Source organism: Dichomitus squalens (genome assembly GCF_000275845.1).
Source record: "Dichomitus squalens LYAD-421 SS1 unplaced genomic scaffold DICSQscaffold_8, whole genome shotgun sequence".
NCBI lineage: Eukaryota > Fungi > Basidiomycota > Agaricomycetes > Polyporales > Polyporaceae > Dichomitus > Dichomitus squalens.
The window spans coordinates 641,661-657,605 of record NW_006766890.1 but is presented as its reverse complement, the minus strand read 5'-3'; the positions used below and the strand labels follow the sequence as shown (position 1 = coordinate 657,605).

Genomic DNA, 15,945 nt, shown 5'->3' with positions numbered 1-15,945 from the left:
TCGCCCTCTGGTTCAGATTTGTGCTCTTTGGGACGGCTTTGTATGAGACTGCCCACTCTCTGGCCCACTGGTCTGCTTGCCCTCCTCATCGCCGGTCTCGACAGTCACTGGTTGTCTTCCGGGTCCGCGCGTGGATTGACTGAGGGCGCGCAATGGACAAGTGGACGGAAGTTAGCCGTCAGGTATGGTGCAGTTTACTTTCCGAAGCCTTTGCTACATGGACTACCTTAGAGATCAAGTGCGCGCGTTGTGGCATCATGGCTTCGACAGTTACATGAGATTCGGTAAGTCTATGTCGGCTCCCTCACACAAGAGTAGATCTACAACTTCCGTTCCACCCCAGCTTTCCCCTTGGATGAGGTATGCTGTCTCCGCATTAAGGGCGCAATCTCCCTAACCCTATCTCTAGCTTGCCCCACTCTCATGTACGGGTCGGGGGCCGAACTGGCATAATCCGTACGTAACGGCTCCGTTATGCCACAGAGTCGCGACTTCCGCATGTTCAATAAGGTGTTCTGCAGCGCCGACTATGCGGCCAATGATGTGGCTGGCAACTTCTCCGTGACGCTTGTGGATGCGCTCGATACATTTGTGGTACTGAACGACCCGCCCGGATTCGAGGAAGCGGTGCGGAAAGTCATCCGATGGGTTTCATTTGATGTAAACACCAAACCTCAAGTGTTTGAAACCACAATACGGATCCTGGGTGGCCTACTGTCTGGGCACATATACGCGAACAAGACAGGCCAGCCGTTTCACTTACCATGGTATCGGGGCGAGCTCCTCGACATGGCGCACGACCTCGGTCTGCGCCTACTGCCGGCGTTCTCCACCCCCACGGGTATGCCTTATGCGAGGGTATGGCCCCTTGGTACATCTATGTCTGTCATAGTCTGAATTAGAGACAGATCAATCTGCGTCACGGAGTGCCCAAGGGAGAGTCGATAGACAGCTGTGAGTATGATTACCATGGCACATACACGTCGTCTGACTTCTCACAGGTACTGCTGGAGCGGGCTCACTCATCCTCGAGTTCGGTACATTGAGTCGCCTCACCGGCGATGACCGATTCGAGAAGGCCGCCTATAAGGCTTTCTTCGCCCTGTGGAACCGCAGATCGGATATAGGTCTTGTAGGCAATACGGTCAATATATTTAATGGAGTACGTCCAAGACTTGGTCGTGCGATTTCTGTAAGTAACATAACACCATGCAATGACAGCATTGGTTACATCCCGAAGTCAACGGCATAGGTGCTGGCATCGACTCGTTCTACGAGTACGCGCTCAAGTGGTATATCATGAGCGGTGAGTCGCCAGGATTACCATGACGCACATGTTGAGTCACTCACACGCACCTCGTGCAGGCGAGGTCGAGTTTCTCGACGTGTGGCAGGAGTCATATGCCTCTGTCATGAGGTACTCTAGGTCACCAGATGGCTACTGGGTAAGTTTCAACCACATCGCTTCTAATGCATGTACTCAACGAAGATCCAAGTACCGGAGCGTGAACATCTTCACGGTGAGAAAGTATTACTAGCTATCAATTGACGGGGTCCTAAATTGTTGTTCAGGGTGACGCTCAATACTCGACGGTCGACTCGCTGTCCGCATTCTGGCCGGGCCTGCAGGTGCTGGGCGGTGATATTGAGAACGCCATCAAGGCCCACCTCGTTTGTGCGCAGCTTCGTGTGCTCGTCTGTGTCTTAATCCTAACGTAAGACGGTAGATTGGAATCTATGGCGTGGTTTTGCCGGCCTGCCTGAAGTTTGGGATATGAACTTCCGCACGGCAACGGCATTCCAATATCCCCTGCGACCAGGTGCGTATGAAAATGATCCCGCTTTGTGCCATACTGAACATACCACCTCAGAGTTCGTTGAGTCAACGTGGTATCTGTATCGGGTAAGTAGATGCATGCCAAAAGAATCCACCTTCCATTCATTATTATTCAGGCTACCCGCGATCCATTCTACCTTGATGTGGGAGGTAAATGCACTATGGTTATGTCACGCCCAGACAATCACTGAAGGGTATCTGCAGCCCGGATTTTGCATGACATTACTCGGAGGTCAAAGGTGGACTGTGGTTTCGCAGGCATCCACGACCTCCGGATCAATTTGCAAGACGACCGCATGGAGTCCTTCGCACTTTCTGAAACCTTGAAGGTGAGGCCCATGGCATCCTTGCGTGACGTTTGCACGATTAATCTCGTCAATCGAAACAGTACCTATACCTCCTTTTCGACGAGGACAACCCCCTTCACTCGGACGACTCGCAATGGGTGTTCACGACCGAAGGCCACATACTCACCCTCGAACCTCATCTCATAAAGCCTATATCATCTGCCCGCAAGAAGCTTCGCGGAGTAGAGAACAACCAATGCCCGGCCTATCAGGCCCCGATGCTTGCATGGGACGACTGGGACTCCGATGGTGGTCTGCGCGGTGGCATTCAGGATCGTGCAGACATCGATTACACGCGCGAGCTTGTCGGAAGAGCGTCCTCTGAATTCGATCAGAAGCTGTGGACACCGGATGGTTGGTGCTTGATCCCCAAGCATGAGCTCTACGTGAGTTCGCGCCTTCGCGAGTCTACGCTGAGCCATGCTGAATAAACGCATGCGCCTAGACCTACGATTTTGTCTTGTCACAGGACGGGCGAGGCGTGCCTGAAGACCTTCACCCGTCGAGTGATAAGATGGAGACCCATCCGGACGGCTACATCGTCCACAACGTTACAGGCATCCGAGTCCATATAGTCAGCCGATTAGATGGCAAGGGCTACGACATCACCAAGCGTGAGTAACACCTTGTCAGCCACACGAGGAGCCCGCTTACATTACCCGTGTGCTGCAGTCGGGCCATACGCTGTGAAGACTGGCCAGAAGATCAATTTCAACGACTCGACGCTCGCTACCGCCCCCGTCGGCGCAAAGGTCCAGACAACATCATCGAAGCGTACCCCCGAAGTCGGCCTGCGCCTTTACCTCGACTACGTAGACCCAATGCTCCAACTTGGTGGCCCCGGAAACCCTGGGATGCAGGACGTCATCACCGAGACGAACGTCGTGGCCGCAACAGCTCTCTTCGCTGGGGATCCCGCGGCAGACCCTCCGCTGCGCTTCGGCCACGGGCACGGCGACGGCGTGCGCGTCGTCCGATTCCCGGACAACCCACTAGGGTGCTCCGAATACAGCGAGGTCCTCGTCGATGACGAGGCGATCGTCGTCGACCGCGGCGAGTGCACGTTCCTAGAGAAGCTCATATTCGCGCAGCGTGCAGGCGCATCGGGAGTTGTCGTGCTCAGCAACGAGGAGCACCATGTCAACCCTTCCGCGGAGAGGGGGGAGCTCGAGGCCGCGGGCCCGCAGCTCAATGACGTCGCAGTCGTCGTGCTGCGCAAGAGCGACGCGGACCAGGTTGCGCAGATGCTGGACGCGGCAGAGCGGCTTGGGTTAGGGACGGTCAAGCTAGTCGTTGAGCCGTCAGGTAGCCCTGCGGAGCATCGTGGAGAGAAAAACGAGCAAACGCAAGAGGAGGGACAGAGTAAGAAACAGATAGAGGAAGGACCGATACGCGTGTTGTATCTCAACAACCACCCCCTGCTAAATACGCGGCTGATAGTCTGATGTTTTGGATACATTTGCAGTCGTACAGATAGGAACAGGAATACATAGTATTCTGGTATACCCGCGTACGCCCGGCTGGCACCAACGTCTTGGTGTCGCCCATCTAAGTGCTAGCGCGACGGCCTGCGCACGTCGTCTAATCGTCGACCTTGACGATGGAGTACATCGGCGCGTCGAGCTTCGATGCAGCCTTGAGGAAGGTGAGCTCGATGATGAACAGGTACTCAAGGGTCTTCCCGCCGAGTTTAGCCACGAGCTCGCCAGCTGCCTTCGCCGAGCCACCTTCATGAAGTCCGCTATCATGTCCAGTCACGACAACGAGAGAAATGGAATCTGCGTACCGGTCGCGATCAGGTCGTCGATGATGACGACGTTCTGCCCAGACTGGATAGCGTCCGCCTGCATCTCGAAGACGTCCTATCATCATCACCCCCGAAAACCTCTGGTCAGACTTGCCATCCACACCTCCGGACTCTGTATAGCACATGCGCGCACCACACCGTACTCCTTCTCGTACTCTGCATGGACGGTCTCGCCAGGGAGCTTGCCCTTCTTGCGAACAGGCACGAAGGCAGCTCCGAGCCTCATCGCGATGATGGGCCCGAGGAGGAAGCCCCGCGCATCCAGGCCAACGACGACATCGATCTTCTTCGTGGGCGACTGGCCGATGGTGTGTGAGGTCAGTCGGTGCACGAAGTGCGTGATGAGAGTCTCGAATCCGACGGGGTCCCGGAGAAGGGGGAAGATGTCCAAAAAGACAATGCCCTGCGTGTAAGATCGTTAGGAGAGCCTCGGTGCTACGACGCTTGGGCGGATGGTAGTGCATACCTTCTTTGGCCAGTCAGGGAATGGTCTCAAGAGACTTCTTAGATATTCGACATCGGCCATGGTGGAGAAAGCGGGTGGCTCTCGAAGCCTGATGTGCGACTCGCTATAAAGAACATAGCGTATCGGATGATGATTTTCGCATAGATCAATCTACCAAACCTAGTTTGCCCACTGAGATTATCTGCAACGTGCATGATTGGGGCCGCGTACGGCTCAAAACACACAAGTACGCATACTGCATCGTCCACCAACACAGACATAGCACATACCACAACGACGACTGTTTAAGACATACAACATGTATGCCGATGGAAGGGAGACGGTAGCCCCTGTAGTCACCGATTCTTCATCAACTCCCAAACCGCGAGGAGATCGCACAAGCACCAGCATACATAGCAGCACGCGTGGTCATGAGCATATAATTGTCATACCCTTGTACCATAAAAGAAAAGATCATGTGCGTAGGGAGATACAGGGATGGACAACAGCTAAGATTTTACACAGACTCAAGGATCTCGGGCTCCTTGAAGTCTTTGACTACACGAGTGCCAGTCTCCTGCAAGGCGCGCAGACATCAGTTTGACTCACACTACGCATGATATACGAATGTGAACGACTCACGTCTGTCGACTCCCCGTGAAGCTCAAGAAGCTTCGACACATCGAACTTCGGCGCCTTGAGGATCTTCGCCTTGTGGACGTAGACATTCTGCAAGGGGTAGATGCTCCTTGCCGCCTTCTCAATCTCACGACCGATCGCCTCCGGCACGAACTTCTGCACGAGCTCCTTCAAGTCGACGCTCGTCGCCTCCCGAGTAATGATCTCGAACATCTTTTTCCGGATCTCCCGGATCTGGGACGACTGGGCGTAGGTGGTCTTGCGGACCTGCGATGGCCGACGCTTGGTGAAGCCGATCGCGAATAGACGGAGAAGGTAGCCATCGGTCGTCTTCACGTCGACGTGCGCCTCGATGAGGGTCTGCCACTTGCGGACAAGGGAGCGGAGCTTGTCAGAAGTGAAGCTCATGCCATGGAAATTTGTCAGGCAGTTCTTGCCCTGGACCTCGTCTACCCGGAGCTTGATCTTGCGGAAAGACTGCTCCTCATCCTTGTTGAGGTCAGCGAGGGAAACCTCGATGATACGGCCCTTCAGGGAGTCGTTGGCATTCTCTACACGCCTGTTGAGAGGCACAGACGTGAGTTATCGGACGAGGAGCACGTACTGAGACCCTGGGAGCGGTTCACGAGAGTCTTGCCGACGTTTTTGACCTCGAAGATTGACGGGGCCTTAAGGTCGTACCAGTCTATAGACGGGCACGTTCGCAAGCATATTCGATGGCATTCGGACAGAACAACTCACCCTTGCGGGAGAAGGGGTCGACGACCTTCTTCTTGATACCCTTCTTGCCCTTGGACAAACGCTTGTTCTGTGCACGGACAAGTCAGGACCGGGGCGCCTGAAACCTTCGTAACTCCAGGATTGCGAGACGGACCTTGCCAACAGCCATGATGGATTGAACGAGGGTATGCGGTGAGGGGAGAACCGCGAGCCGGCAGTTGGACGGGCTGGGTTTTGGGATGCGGGAGTAGCAGCAGACGCGCACTCGCCCACCTGAGGCAGCCCTGTGGGAATCTTGCGAGGTGGCTTGAACCTTATTTCCTCAGCTGTACAGGGTTGTTCTCACGCCACCTCCCTCTATGGCTTCCATCCTCTCCCGCTCGCAGTTCGACCAGGCTTGCAAGGCCTACGTTGAGGCCTACCTGAATGCACATCCTTCTGACGTGAAACGCCATCCTACCGGCTGGCTCTGGGAGGAACATCCCGTGCGCTGCTCTGTTCCTCGGTTGGCAAAGCTGTGTCTCATGGAATTCAGTACATCGCCAACCTTGGCTATCTGTCGAGGACTGTCCACTTACCTTCAAGACCTGTTCAGTCCACCTCGCGCGAGGACGAAGACGATCTTGTTGAGCTAATAGCAGAAGATGACGATGCCACACTAAACACCAGGGACGACTTGCTGACATGCAAGCAGTATGTTGTACATTCTGCTACATTTGGGGTGCCCACACTATACTTCACGCTGCACGACGCGAGTACGTGTTCGGCCTTACATCCTATCCTTACATTTTTGATGATCGGAGTCGGCACAGGCGGGTCCCCGTTGCCTCTGGAGGAGATAATGAAGTCTGCACTCTTCAGGCCTGGCTCTTTCCCTTCCGCCGATGGAAACACATTCGCCGTCACGTTCCCTGGATCATCTTTTGCGATGCTCTCGCAAGGAGACCATCCAACGCTCGGTACGCCATCGTGGTACTTCCATCCGTGTCACACAGCAGAGGTTGTTGGGGAGCTTATGGCGGAGATTGACGTCGGACGAGATGATTTACTGCGGTGGCTGGAGGCTTGGTTTATGGTCATGGGTAACATAGTGGACTTCTTCGCAGGAAGCGGAGCATAGTATGACAATGTATATTCTCGCACACTAGCATAGCTGTATAACAAGCACACACTGCGACGGATGTTCCGGATGTTGCCCGACGTCGGATGAAAGGGTCGCGTGGGGCCGATGCGGGGGAGCGCTCAAATCAGGTGCCAACGACGTCGGGAGGGCTCACGGGCGGGTCATGGGCTACGACTGGCTACAAATGCTTGCGATCGCCGAGGCTGTCTTATAAAACACCGCAGTGGTCTCACTTGTCCGTGCCTCACGACACTGAACACCGCTCCCGACAACTGGCGCGGTATTGGTCTTGTCGATTGACCGGCTTTGCGCTCTGTCGTACGATAGCCAATAAACCCGGCCTCGCCTTACACCTCGCGATTAATCGATCATCTTGCGGATATAAAGCTCAGGCAACATGTTTGCAGCTCGTATAACCATCCCTTCTTCAGCCTCTCGTCCCTTCCTCCGACACCTTCGACGCAACATGGTATGTCTCAGCGTTCTTGGCTCGTCGTTGCCCGCGTAGTCTAACAATTTATCTGTAGTCTTCCTCCGTTCAGCGTCACGAAGCCGTCATTGTTGCCGCGTCTCGCACGCCTGTCGGCTCTATTAACGGTTCCTTGAAGGCCTTGACTGCGCCCCAGCTTGGCTCTATCGCGCTCAAGCATGCGTTCGAGAAGTCGGGTGTCAAGCCCGAGTCTGTTGAGGAGATCTACTTCGGCAACGTCGTCCAGGCCGGTGTTGGCCAGTCACCAGCACGCCAGGTCGCCATCGGCGCCGGCGTGCCCTCGCGCTCAGACGCGACCACTATCAACAAGGTCTGCGCTTCCGGACTCAAGGCTGTCATGCTCGCTGCGCAGAGCATCGAGTCTGGCTACAAGAGCGTCGTCGTCGCGGGTGGTATGGAGAGCATGAGCAATGCACCGTACGTGCCGTCCATTTTACGTCTTCGGCTCAGTCAAGTCACTGAACACGCCTCTTCCCCATGTTCTCAGATTCCTCATCCCTCGCACGAACCCGGTCTACGGCAAGTTCACTGCTCTAGACTCGCTTGAGAACGATGCGCTGTGGGACGTCTACAACAAGATCGCGATGGGTGTCTGCGGTGAAAGCGCGGCCGAGAAGCACGGCATCACGCGCGAGGCTCAGGACGCCCACGCCATCGAGTCCTACAAGCGTGCCGAGCGTGCGTGGAAGGCGGGACAGTTCAAGGAGGAGATCGCACCCGTGGTGATCAAGGGCAAGAAGGGCGACGTCGTCGTCGAGGAGGACGAGGAGTACAAGCGCGTCATCTACGAGAAGGTTCCCACCCTCCAGCCCAGTTTCAAGAAGCCCAACGGCACCATCACTCCCGCGAACTCGTCTAGCCTGAACGACGGCGCCTCTGCGCTCATCCTCATGTCGGCGGAGAAGGCACGCGAGCTTGGCATCAAGCCTCTCGCGAAGGTTGTTTGTGAGTCTCGCGAATGTGGAGTGCGTATCAACGGACTTGGACTGATTTATCATCTCAGCGTACGCCGACGCTGGTGTCGATCCCATCGACTTCCCGGAGGCACCCACCTTTGCACTCCCCACAGCCCTTGAGCGCGCAGGCCTGAAGGTCGACGATATCGCGCACTTCGAGATCAACGAGGCGTTCTCCGTTGTTGTCCGTATTGCCGAGAAGAAGCTCGGTATTGACCCCGCGAAGATCAACCCTCATGGGTACGTCACTACTAATATTTGAAGAATCGCAGTTATTGACATTCCCTACAGTGGTGCGGTCGCCCTTGGTCACGCTGTCGGTAACTCCGGTTCGCGTATCCTCGTCACCCTCGTCCACTCTCTGAAGTCTGGGGAGTATGGTGCTGCCGGTATCTGCAATGGGGTGAGTGATGCGGCACTTGGACATTCTGGTCTGCTTGATACTCACCATATCTATCACAGGGTGGCGCTGCGTCTGCTTTGGTCCTTCAGAAGTTGTAATCGTAGTTGTTCCTTGCATTATCATGTACGCTCTCGCACTTGCATCTCTATCAGCATACCTTCGGAGTTTTGGATGATATACAGCCTGGCGGCCCTGCCTTGCCGCAACTCGTTCCTGAGCGTTGTATGTAAGACGTGTGACTTCGCAAACGTTTCGGCAGACCTTGGTATGGTGGCTAGCGTGCCTCCAGTGTCAGGGAAAACTGCCGGCGCGTGGGGAGCCGTTAGCCCAGTTGGTTCTTGCTATCTTGAACTGCGCATGTGAGTGCGTCCATATCTAATTCATAACGGCATGTCTATCGATGTCTTATCTCACGCTCACGCTCTATGCACACTGGCAGGAGACAGGACGGGGTTGAGCGACTAGACTCTACCATGCCGGTCCCACCAACCCCACATTAGATAACAGATATGCTTGGCTGGCCTACTGGCCATCCGCGAAGCTCCGAAGTAGTATGGGATATAAGGCGGGACGGAAGACCGTTAGCTGTGTGAGAAGGACGTGTTCTCGTGTCCTATCCTGCACATACGCATTCTCTCGCGTATCTCCCCGCGCTCCGCTGCCTTGACCCCACCCCGTCATGGCTTCGATACAGACCCGGAGGTCCCTGGAGAAGCGCGGCTCGGACGAGAAGGCGCGCTCGGCGGACGAGGAGAAGGCGTTCGATGCGACCGCGACCGTTTCTGAGGTCGTGGAGAGCTCCGACGGCGATGAGGCGTTGCGCCTGGTCGGTAGAGAGCGGACGGTGGAGTTCAGCGAGGAGTACAATAGGAAGCTGAGAAGGAAGCTGGTGCGTACAGTTCATGGTGGAACAGTGTTTCTGAGGGGTTTGTCCTGATGTGGATTTGTAAAGGACATGATCATCCCGCCGCTTTGTGCCGCTGTGTACTTCACACAGTTCTTGTAAGCTATCCGGGACAACGACTTGCAGCTTACCTGCTGACGTCTTGAACAGGGACAAGACTTCATTGAACTATGCGAGGTCAGTCGTCATGAAATGCTCTATGGTCTTGTTTGCTCACCAAAGGGCGCCACAGCATCATGGGCTTCCCAATCAAGGGTCAAGTGAGGTCTTGCAATCCGATATTCCGACCTTGCAACACTGACGGCGTGTATACACGTAGCAATACAACCTGGTGTCGCTCGCTTTCTACCTTGGTCAGTGACAGATTGGGACAGCGTATTCGACTCGGTGTTGACGACTCCTCAGGGTTCCTTGTCTGGGAGTTCCCGACTGTGTACATTTCTCAGAAAACGAGGGCATGTCTCTGGTTCTAGTTGGATGAGTATGCGGGCTAATCGTAGCTCAGGTGGCCAAGTACCTCGGCGGCAACATCATCATCTGGGGTATCGTTCTTATGTCCCATGCGGCGGCTTCATCATTTGGAGCATTCTTCGCCTTGCGCTTCCTGTTGGGTAGGTATCGCGCGAATCGATCTACCTCACAATCAGCCTCACATATGTCATGGCAGGGATGTGCGAGAGCTGCGTCGCACCCATTCTCATTTTGCTCATCTCGATGTTCTACAAGAAGGATGAACAAGTACGTAGGGCGCTGAGGTATCGCTGCTAGACTAGGAGCTAACCGGCTTATAGGCTACGCGCATATCCTGGTTCTACGTCATGGTACGTGGTAACTTCTTGCTGTTGACTTATATCAGAATCAACGCTCACGGTTTATCGCAGAATGGTATGACAATCGATGACCTATACATCTCCGCTCCTCATCCTCGACAGGTCTTACACAGGTCTTCGGCGGCTTCGTGGCATATGGCATCTCATTCGATGACGGCCATCTCCTTGCCCCGTACAAGATCATTTACATCCTGCTCGGCGGTCTCGCTATTATTGTCGGACTGTGTGTTATCACATGGCTGCCCGATTCCCCGGTCCACGCCCGCATGCTGACGAAGGAAGAGCGTATCGCTGCCCTCGAACGTGTCCGAGACGATCAAGGCGGTACCGAGAACAAGACGCTCAAGAAGGAACAAGTCTTCGAAGCACTCACCGACATTCGAACCTGGTTGATTGCTCTCACGACCCTATTGAGTGAGTTAAATTGTGTGGATGGCGTGAAAGACTTTCTGATAGCAAGCTCAGCGAGCATTCCGAACGGCGGTTTGAGCAACTGTACGTCACATTGGGATGGCTCATGCACATGATACCAATTATTTTATAGTCAGCAATATCATCATCAAGGGCTTTGGTTATACGTAAGTCACTAGATGCTTTGATATACTTGTTCGGACGACCCATGTTCATCTTTCATTAGCTCCAAACAGACTTTGATTCTGTCTACCCCAGGTGGTGTCGTAGCATGTATTACCACGCTCTTGTGCGGCTGGTACTCAGATAGGAAGGCCAGATGATTCACGTTATCACCTCCTACCTCCCGCTGACGTTTCTGCAGAACGAGCGAATGATCCCGATTATCTTCGCCCTCATCCCCACCATCGTTGGTTCGGCCATGCTTATCGGTCTGAATAACTCCGGAAACAAGGGTGCTCTCCTCTTCGGTTGGTTCATCTCATTCGGCGTCATGTATACGCATTGACACAAAGTTGACAATGTCTTGCTGACAGCGAGCTACCTCATCGGTACTTTCGGTAGCGCTTTGTCGACCATATACGCGTACAACGCTAGTAACACCAGTGGGCACACAAAGAAGGTATTTCAATCGCTGACCTCACGGCACCATAAGCCCTCATCATTTGTTCCACAGAACACCATCAACGCACTCACCCTCGTCATGTTCAGCATAGGTAACATCATCGGGACGGAGATCTTCCAGCCCAAGGACGCCCCAGCGTATATCCCTGGAAAGATAGCTATAATGGTCCTTCTGACCGTACAGCTCTTCGTCTCGTTCCTGTTGCGCTGGATCAACATCCGGCTCAACGTCAAGAAGAGGGCACACCTGGAAGAGGAGAAGGCTAAGCATGGTTGGTCGGACGAGGACGTTCAGAGGGAGCGTGAGCGCCACGCGTTCCTGGACTTGACGGACAAGCAGTGCGTCGCCTGGCCACTCCGTATACCTTCCAGCGAGATACTGACTGCATTTCTAGGAACATCTTCTTTGTGTACACTGCGTGATATGATAGCGAAATAGATATGCGGCGAAGAAGTTGCTTTGGCACTCTTATAGTTCGTCGACTCCCATGCGTCCGATGATGCCTGGCACCCTGTTGTGTCTGACCTATTACCGAACCCATGATTGGAGATACAATTTGCGTGACACGGAAGCGGCCCGTTCTTTTGCACGCGAGGCAGCGGAAGGACGCTTTCACAGATGCCGAAGAACCAACGCCCGGCCTCTAAGCAGTGCCGCAGACAGCTTCTCGTTATCATCAAGGCCATATCAGTCTGTGAGTTCTCTCAAGCCTCACACGCGGATCATTTTGGCTATTGATCCAAGATTAGTCTTAAGCGCTGCTAAGTGGGCCTCATCTATGGTCATGAGGTATGTGCAGACGCCTCTTATAGAGTTTCACTTGAGTCGGGAGGAGCTGGTGCGGTCATCTCCCACTTTTTCAGCGATAGCGCTCATCATGGACCACGAAGTCAAGGACGAGAAGGCTCTTCATGCGGTGACCGTAACGGATGCGGAGTCCGACGTCGACTTAGGGGACAAGGACGAAGCGCTGCGGCTCGTAGGGTTGGAGAGTTCGGCGGTGTTCTCTGAGGAATACTACTCGAAATTGCGTAGGAAGCTCGTGAGTGTCCCCGGATCCCGAGGTCCTGCTCACCATTGACATTCGCCAAAAAGGACTTCGTCATCCCCCCGCTATGCATAGCTGTTTACTTCACCCAGTACATGTGAGTCCTTAGCCAAGCAAGGGTTCCAGGTCGACAACTAACACCGCTGCTTAGGGACAAGACGGCGTTGAGTTACGCTAGGTGGGTACCCGGCACGCTCAAGACGTCCCATGATTCCGATGGTTATCCCTACTTAGCATCATGGGTTTCCCGGTTACTGGACAAGGATATAACCTTGTCGCGCTTTCGTTCTATATTGGTAAGTAAACTCGTTCCCGCCGCAGTCTCAATTTTCAGTCAACGGAACCATGCTTCAGGTTTCCTGATATGGGTCTTTCCTTCCATGTACATCGCACAACGGCTCCGACTGGGGAAGTATCTCGGAGCTAACATCGTGGCATGGGGTGCGATCATGATGCTGCACGTCCTCCCAACCTCATTCGGGGGGTTCTTTGCGCTGCGGCTCCTCCTGGGTACGTCCATAGATCCCAAGGCTATCGTATAGCCCACAGCGCTGACCGCATGTCTAGGAATGCTGGAGAGCTGCGTGGCCCCCATCTTGATCCTCATCATCTCCATGTTCTACAAGAAGAACGAACAGGTATGTAATGTTCTGAGAACGCTGGAATTGGTAGCAGTTCTGACACATTTCTAGGGAATCAGGATTGGATGGTTCTACATGGCTGTATGCTTGTCAATTCTTGTGTATCGTCGATATGTCCTGATCGCAGCCGCAGAACGGGTGTGCAGGGATCATCGGTGGTTTCCTAGCATACGTGTGTAATCAAACTTCACATTCGCTCTCACTGATGTCGAATTCGTGCAGGGTGTCTCCTTCATCCCAGACCGTGGCTTCGCCCCATGGAAGATCATTTATCTTCTGCTCGGAGCCTTAGCTATCTCCGTGGGAATAGCAGTTCTCCTCTTCATGCCGGACTCCCCGGCAAACGCTGTCATGTTGAGCAAGGAGGAGCGGATCGCAGCTATCGAGCGGATCCGTGACCAGCAGGGCGGCACGGAGAACAAGCGCCTCAAGAAAGAGCAGGTCGTCGAGGCATTGCTTGATATCAGGACTTGGCTGATTGTCCTAGCCACCCTGCTGAGTATGGCCCTTACCTCGGAGGAATGCGTTCTGACTAACCCGAGATTTGCAGCGAATATCCCTAATGGAGGCTTGGCAAATTGTGAGTTCCTTCGGCGTAGGGTCATTACACACCTGCCTGACCTGTTTCTCCATAGTCACCAACATCATCATTAAGGTGTGTTGGGATTCTGTGTATCCAGGAATACATCTATTCACGATCTATGCACCTATAGGGATTCGGATATACGTAAGTCTAGGTCTGTCACGAAAGCTCGCATTCACACTGATGACTCAGGCTCTTTCAGGACGAAACAAACGCTGATCCTCTCAACTCCCGGAGGAGCGATTGGCATCGCTAGTGCAATCATCTGTGGATGGTATTCTGACAGAGCGGTGAGTCCACTGGCTGTTATTGGTTGCGATACCAGTGCTAAAGGAATGACTGTCACGGAGGGCGAGCGCATGTTGCCAATTGTCTGGTCGTTGATACCGACTCTAGCTGGCGCGGGGATGCTAGTTGGTTTGGATAGCTCCGCGCAAAAAGGCGCGATACTCTTCGGTAGGTTGATGTAGTTGACGGTTCGTGTGCCTTTGTTGACATAGTGTCTGCAGCCTCCTGGATAATCGGAACATACGGGTCCTCTCTCGCGATTATCTACGCATACAACGCTTCGAATACCTCGGGACACACCAAGAAAGTCACGGTGAACGCAATGACGCTCGCTGCATTCTGCGTTGCGAACATCGTCGGCACGGAGACGTTCCTCCCAAAGGATGCTCCTCGGTACTTGCCCGGGAAGATATCGATACTCGTGCTCCTGACAGCGCAACTGGGACTCTGTTTCGTGATACGCTGGGTGAACCTGTGGATGAACAAGAAGAAGAGACGGACGTTGGAGGAGTTGAAGCAGCGCAACGGCTGGACTGACGAGGACATGAAACGCGAGCGGGAGAGGGCTGCTTTCGTGGACATGACGGACAAGCAGTGAGTATGACCTTCTTATCCTGAGTGACTTGGGATTCACAGTATACATAGAAACCCGTTCTTCGAGTACACTGCCTGAGAGCCTGAGGGTGTTTTGGGCTGGATGCATCGTTGACCCTTCTGGCTCCCACTTAAATCAACCCTTGCTCGACCACCCACTATGCGTACTTGAATGTTCGTAGACGCAATGGCATGGCTGCACTCAGTTTGAGAAGAATCCTTGTGGTGCTGTGTTTCATGACGTCACACGTCGCGTTTGAATCCCGGACACCGACGAATCGGGCAAAACGCCTTGTTCGGTTTCTTGTATGACAGGGAAACCAAACATCGAAGCGTTGTATTAGATTCCGACTCTATAACCCTCGCTAGCTAGCTGACGACCTACTCCGACCACCCAGTACAGACGCGTGCGTCGAAAGGCCTTAAAATGACCTCACTTTCTGTCCACGACGCTCGTCTGCCCGTCCTCAGCTCCCCCAACCTTCGCAAACTCGATGCCTCTAAGCTTGACAAGGATCACTTCCTCCGCTCCTACATCCGGTCACAGCAAAGCCATCTTACCAGCTATGCAAGGGAAGGCAAGTCGATGGCCGCGTCCTGGTCAGCCAAAGCGGTGACTACTTCGCCGAAGAAGCCTGCTAGGGACATCGAGTTGGAGAGCGGGTTCGGCACACCGATGCTGAAGCCGCGCGCCATCAGGAGACAGGCCGATACTAGAACCGAGAACATCAAACGCAAGCAGCATGCCCGCGAGGAAAGCGGGCCATCACTCATGGGAGAAGTCGCGAAGAAGGCTGCAAGTCCTCGTCCCAAGAACAAAGACGGTCGAAGCACCTCCGGTTTGAAAGAGACTCAACGCCCTCAGGCGTCCAAGTCCTCCCCGAAGACAAAGGCTTCTAATGGAGGCAAGCACAAGGAGAACGCGGCTCCGCTCAAGTCGCCTGCAGGGGGTGCACGAGACATTGCCAGCGAGGACGAGCATCGTAATCGTGAGTCTCGCCCTTGTGATCATGCGTTGGGAAGATATTCAATCTGAAGAACGATCAAAGGACTCGCCGAGCGACGAGAACGCAGGCGCGCCAAGAAGGCGATAGTGAACCCTAAACCTCCCCCACCGCTCAGCGACAGCTCCACCGACAATGGAGAGGGAGACACCCACGCAAAGAAGAAGCAGAAGCAGAAAGGGAAGAAGGGAAAGGGGGTTAACATACCTGCTGGGCTCGCATTGATGCACGGTTTTTCTGCCACAAACGT

General features: G+C 54.2%; 7 protein-coding genes across 7 annotated transcripts; 5 read left to right on the top strand and 2 right to left on the bottom strand.

Annotated features, from left to right (window-relative positions):
• Nucleotides 1-42: 42 nt before the first annotated feature.
• Nucleotides 43-3,629, top strand: DICSQDRAFT_56746 (alpha-mannosidase; the record flags this gene model as incomplete). Its single annotated transcript, XM_007364281.1, has 18 exons — nt 43-182; nt 232-314; nt 344-360; nt 410-456; nt 522-858; nt 909-954; nt 1,002-1,162; nt 1,222-1,306; nt 1,366-1,445; nt 1,497-1,520; nt 1,573-1,675; nt 1,728-1,820; nt 1,872-1,903; nt 1,954-1,987; nt 2,042-2,166; nt 2,226-2,570; nt 2,630-2,798; nt 2,857-3,629. The coding sequence occupies 18 exons, from the start codon at nt 43-45 to the stop codon at nt 3,627-3,629; spliced, it is 2,694 nt and encodes an 897-aa protein (XP_007364343.1).
• Nucleotides 3,630-3,765: 136 nt separating this feature from the next.
• On the bottom strand, nt 3,766-4,517 carry DICSQDRAFT_168663 (adenine phosphoribosyltransferase; the record flags this gene model as incomplete). The annotated part of the gene is made up of 4 exons (XM_007364280.1): nt 3,766-3,911; nt 3,971-4,046; nt 4,125-4,394; nt 4,458-4,517. 4 exons carry the CDS (start codon nt 4,515-4,517, stop codon nt 3,766-3,768), a joined length of 552 nt encoding a protein of 183 aa, XP_007364342.1.
• Nucleotides 4,518-4,830: 313 nt separating this feature from the next.
• Nucleotides 4,831-6,038, bottom strand: DICSQDRAFT_103434 (40S ribosomal protein S1). The gene is made up of 5 exons (XM_007364279.1): nt 5,950-6,038; nt 5,817-5,883; nt 5,680-5,760; nt 5,079-5,626; nt 4,831-5,013 (listed from the first exon to the last, which is right to left on the bottom strand). Exons 1-5 carry the CDS (start codon nt 5,962-5,964, stop codon nt 4,954-4,956), a joined length of 771 nt encoding a protein of 256 aa, XP_007364341.1. The 5' UTR covers nt 5,965-6,038; the 3' UTR covers nt 4,831-4,953.
• A 116-nt stretch (nt 6,039-6,154) lies between these two features.
• DICSQDRAFT_103431 (uncharacterized protein) lies at nt 6,155-6,934 on the top strand (the record flags this gene model as incomplete). Its single annotated transcript, XM_007364278.1, has 3 exons — nt 6,155-6,280; nt 6,331-6,550; nt 6,608-6,934. 3 exons carry the CDS (start codon nt 6,155-6,157, stop codon nt 6,913-6,915), a joined length of 654 nt encoding a protein of 217 aa, XP_007364340.1. The 3' UTR covers nt 6,916-6,934.
• Nucleotides 6,935-7,315: 381 nt separating this feature from the next.
• Nucleotides 7,316-8,865, top strand: DICSQDRAFT_145972 (thiolase; the record flags this gene model as incomplete). Its single annotated transcript, XM_007364277.1, has 6 exons — nt 7,316-7,387; nt 7,461-7,825; nt 7,896-8,353; nt 8,412-8,604; nt 8,656-8,767; nt 8,827-8,865. 6 exons carry the CDS (start codon nt 7,316-7,318, stop codon nt 8,863-8,865), a joined length of 1,239 nt encoding a protein of 412 aa, XP_007364339.1.
• Nucleotides 8,866-9,446: 581 nt separating this feature from the next.
• DICSQDRAFT_145971 (MFS general substrate transporter) lies at nt 9,447-11,959 on the top strand (the record flags this gene model as incomplete). Its single annotated transcript, XM_007364276.1, has 17 exons — nt 9,447-9,656; nt 9,720-9,769; nt 9,822-9,848; nt 9,904-9,931; nt 9,991-10,024; nt 10,077-10,126; nt 10,177-10,282; nt 10,339-10,409; nt 10,463-10,499; nt 10,604-10,915; nt 10,967-10,996; nt 11,046-11,079; nt 11,139-11,226; nt 11,277-11,382; nt 11,449-11,534; nt 11,589-11,875; nt 11,932-11,959. The coding sequence occupies 17 exons, from the start codon at nt 9,447-9,449 to the stop codon at nt 11,957-11,959; spliced, it is 1,584 nt and encodes a 527-aa protein (XP_007364338.1).
• A 455-nt stretch (nt 11,960-12,414) lies between these two features.
• DICSQDRAFT_168659 (MFS general substrate transporter) lies at nt 12,415-14,770 on the top strand (the record flags this gene model as incomplete). Its single annotated transcript, XM_007364275.1, has 16 exons — nt 12,415-12,579; nt 12,633-12,682; nt 12,737-12,763; nt 12,820-12,881; nt 12,940-13,095; nt 13,153-13,223; nt 13,278-13,307; nt 13,360-13,398; nt 13,449-13,725; nt 13,777-13,806; nt 13,862-13,881; nt 13,940-13,953; nt 14,012-14,099; nt 14,160-14,265; nt 14,319-14,691; nt 14,743-14,770. The coding sequence occupies 16 exons, from the start codon at nt 12,415-12,417 to the stop codon at nt 14,768-14,770; spliced, it is 1,536 nt and encodes a 511-aa protein (XP_007364337.1).
• Between the last annotated feature and the right edge of the window lie 1,175 nt (nt 14,771-15,945).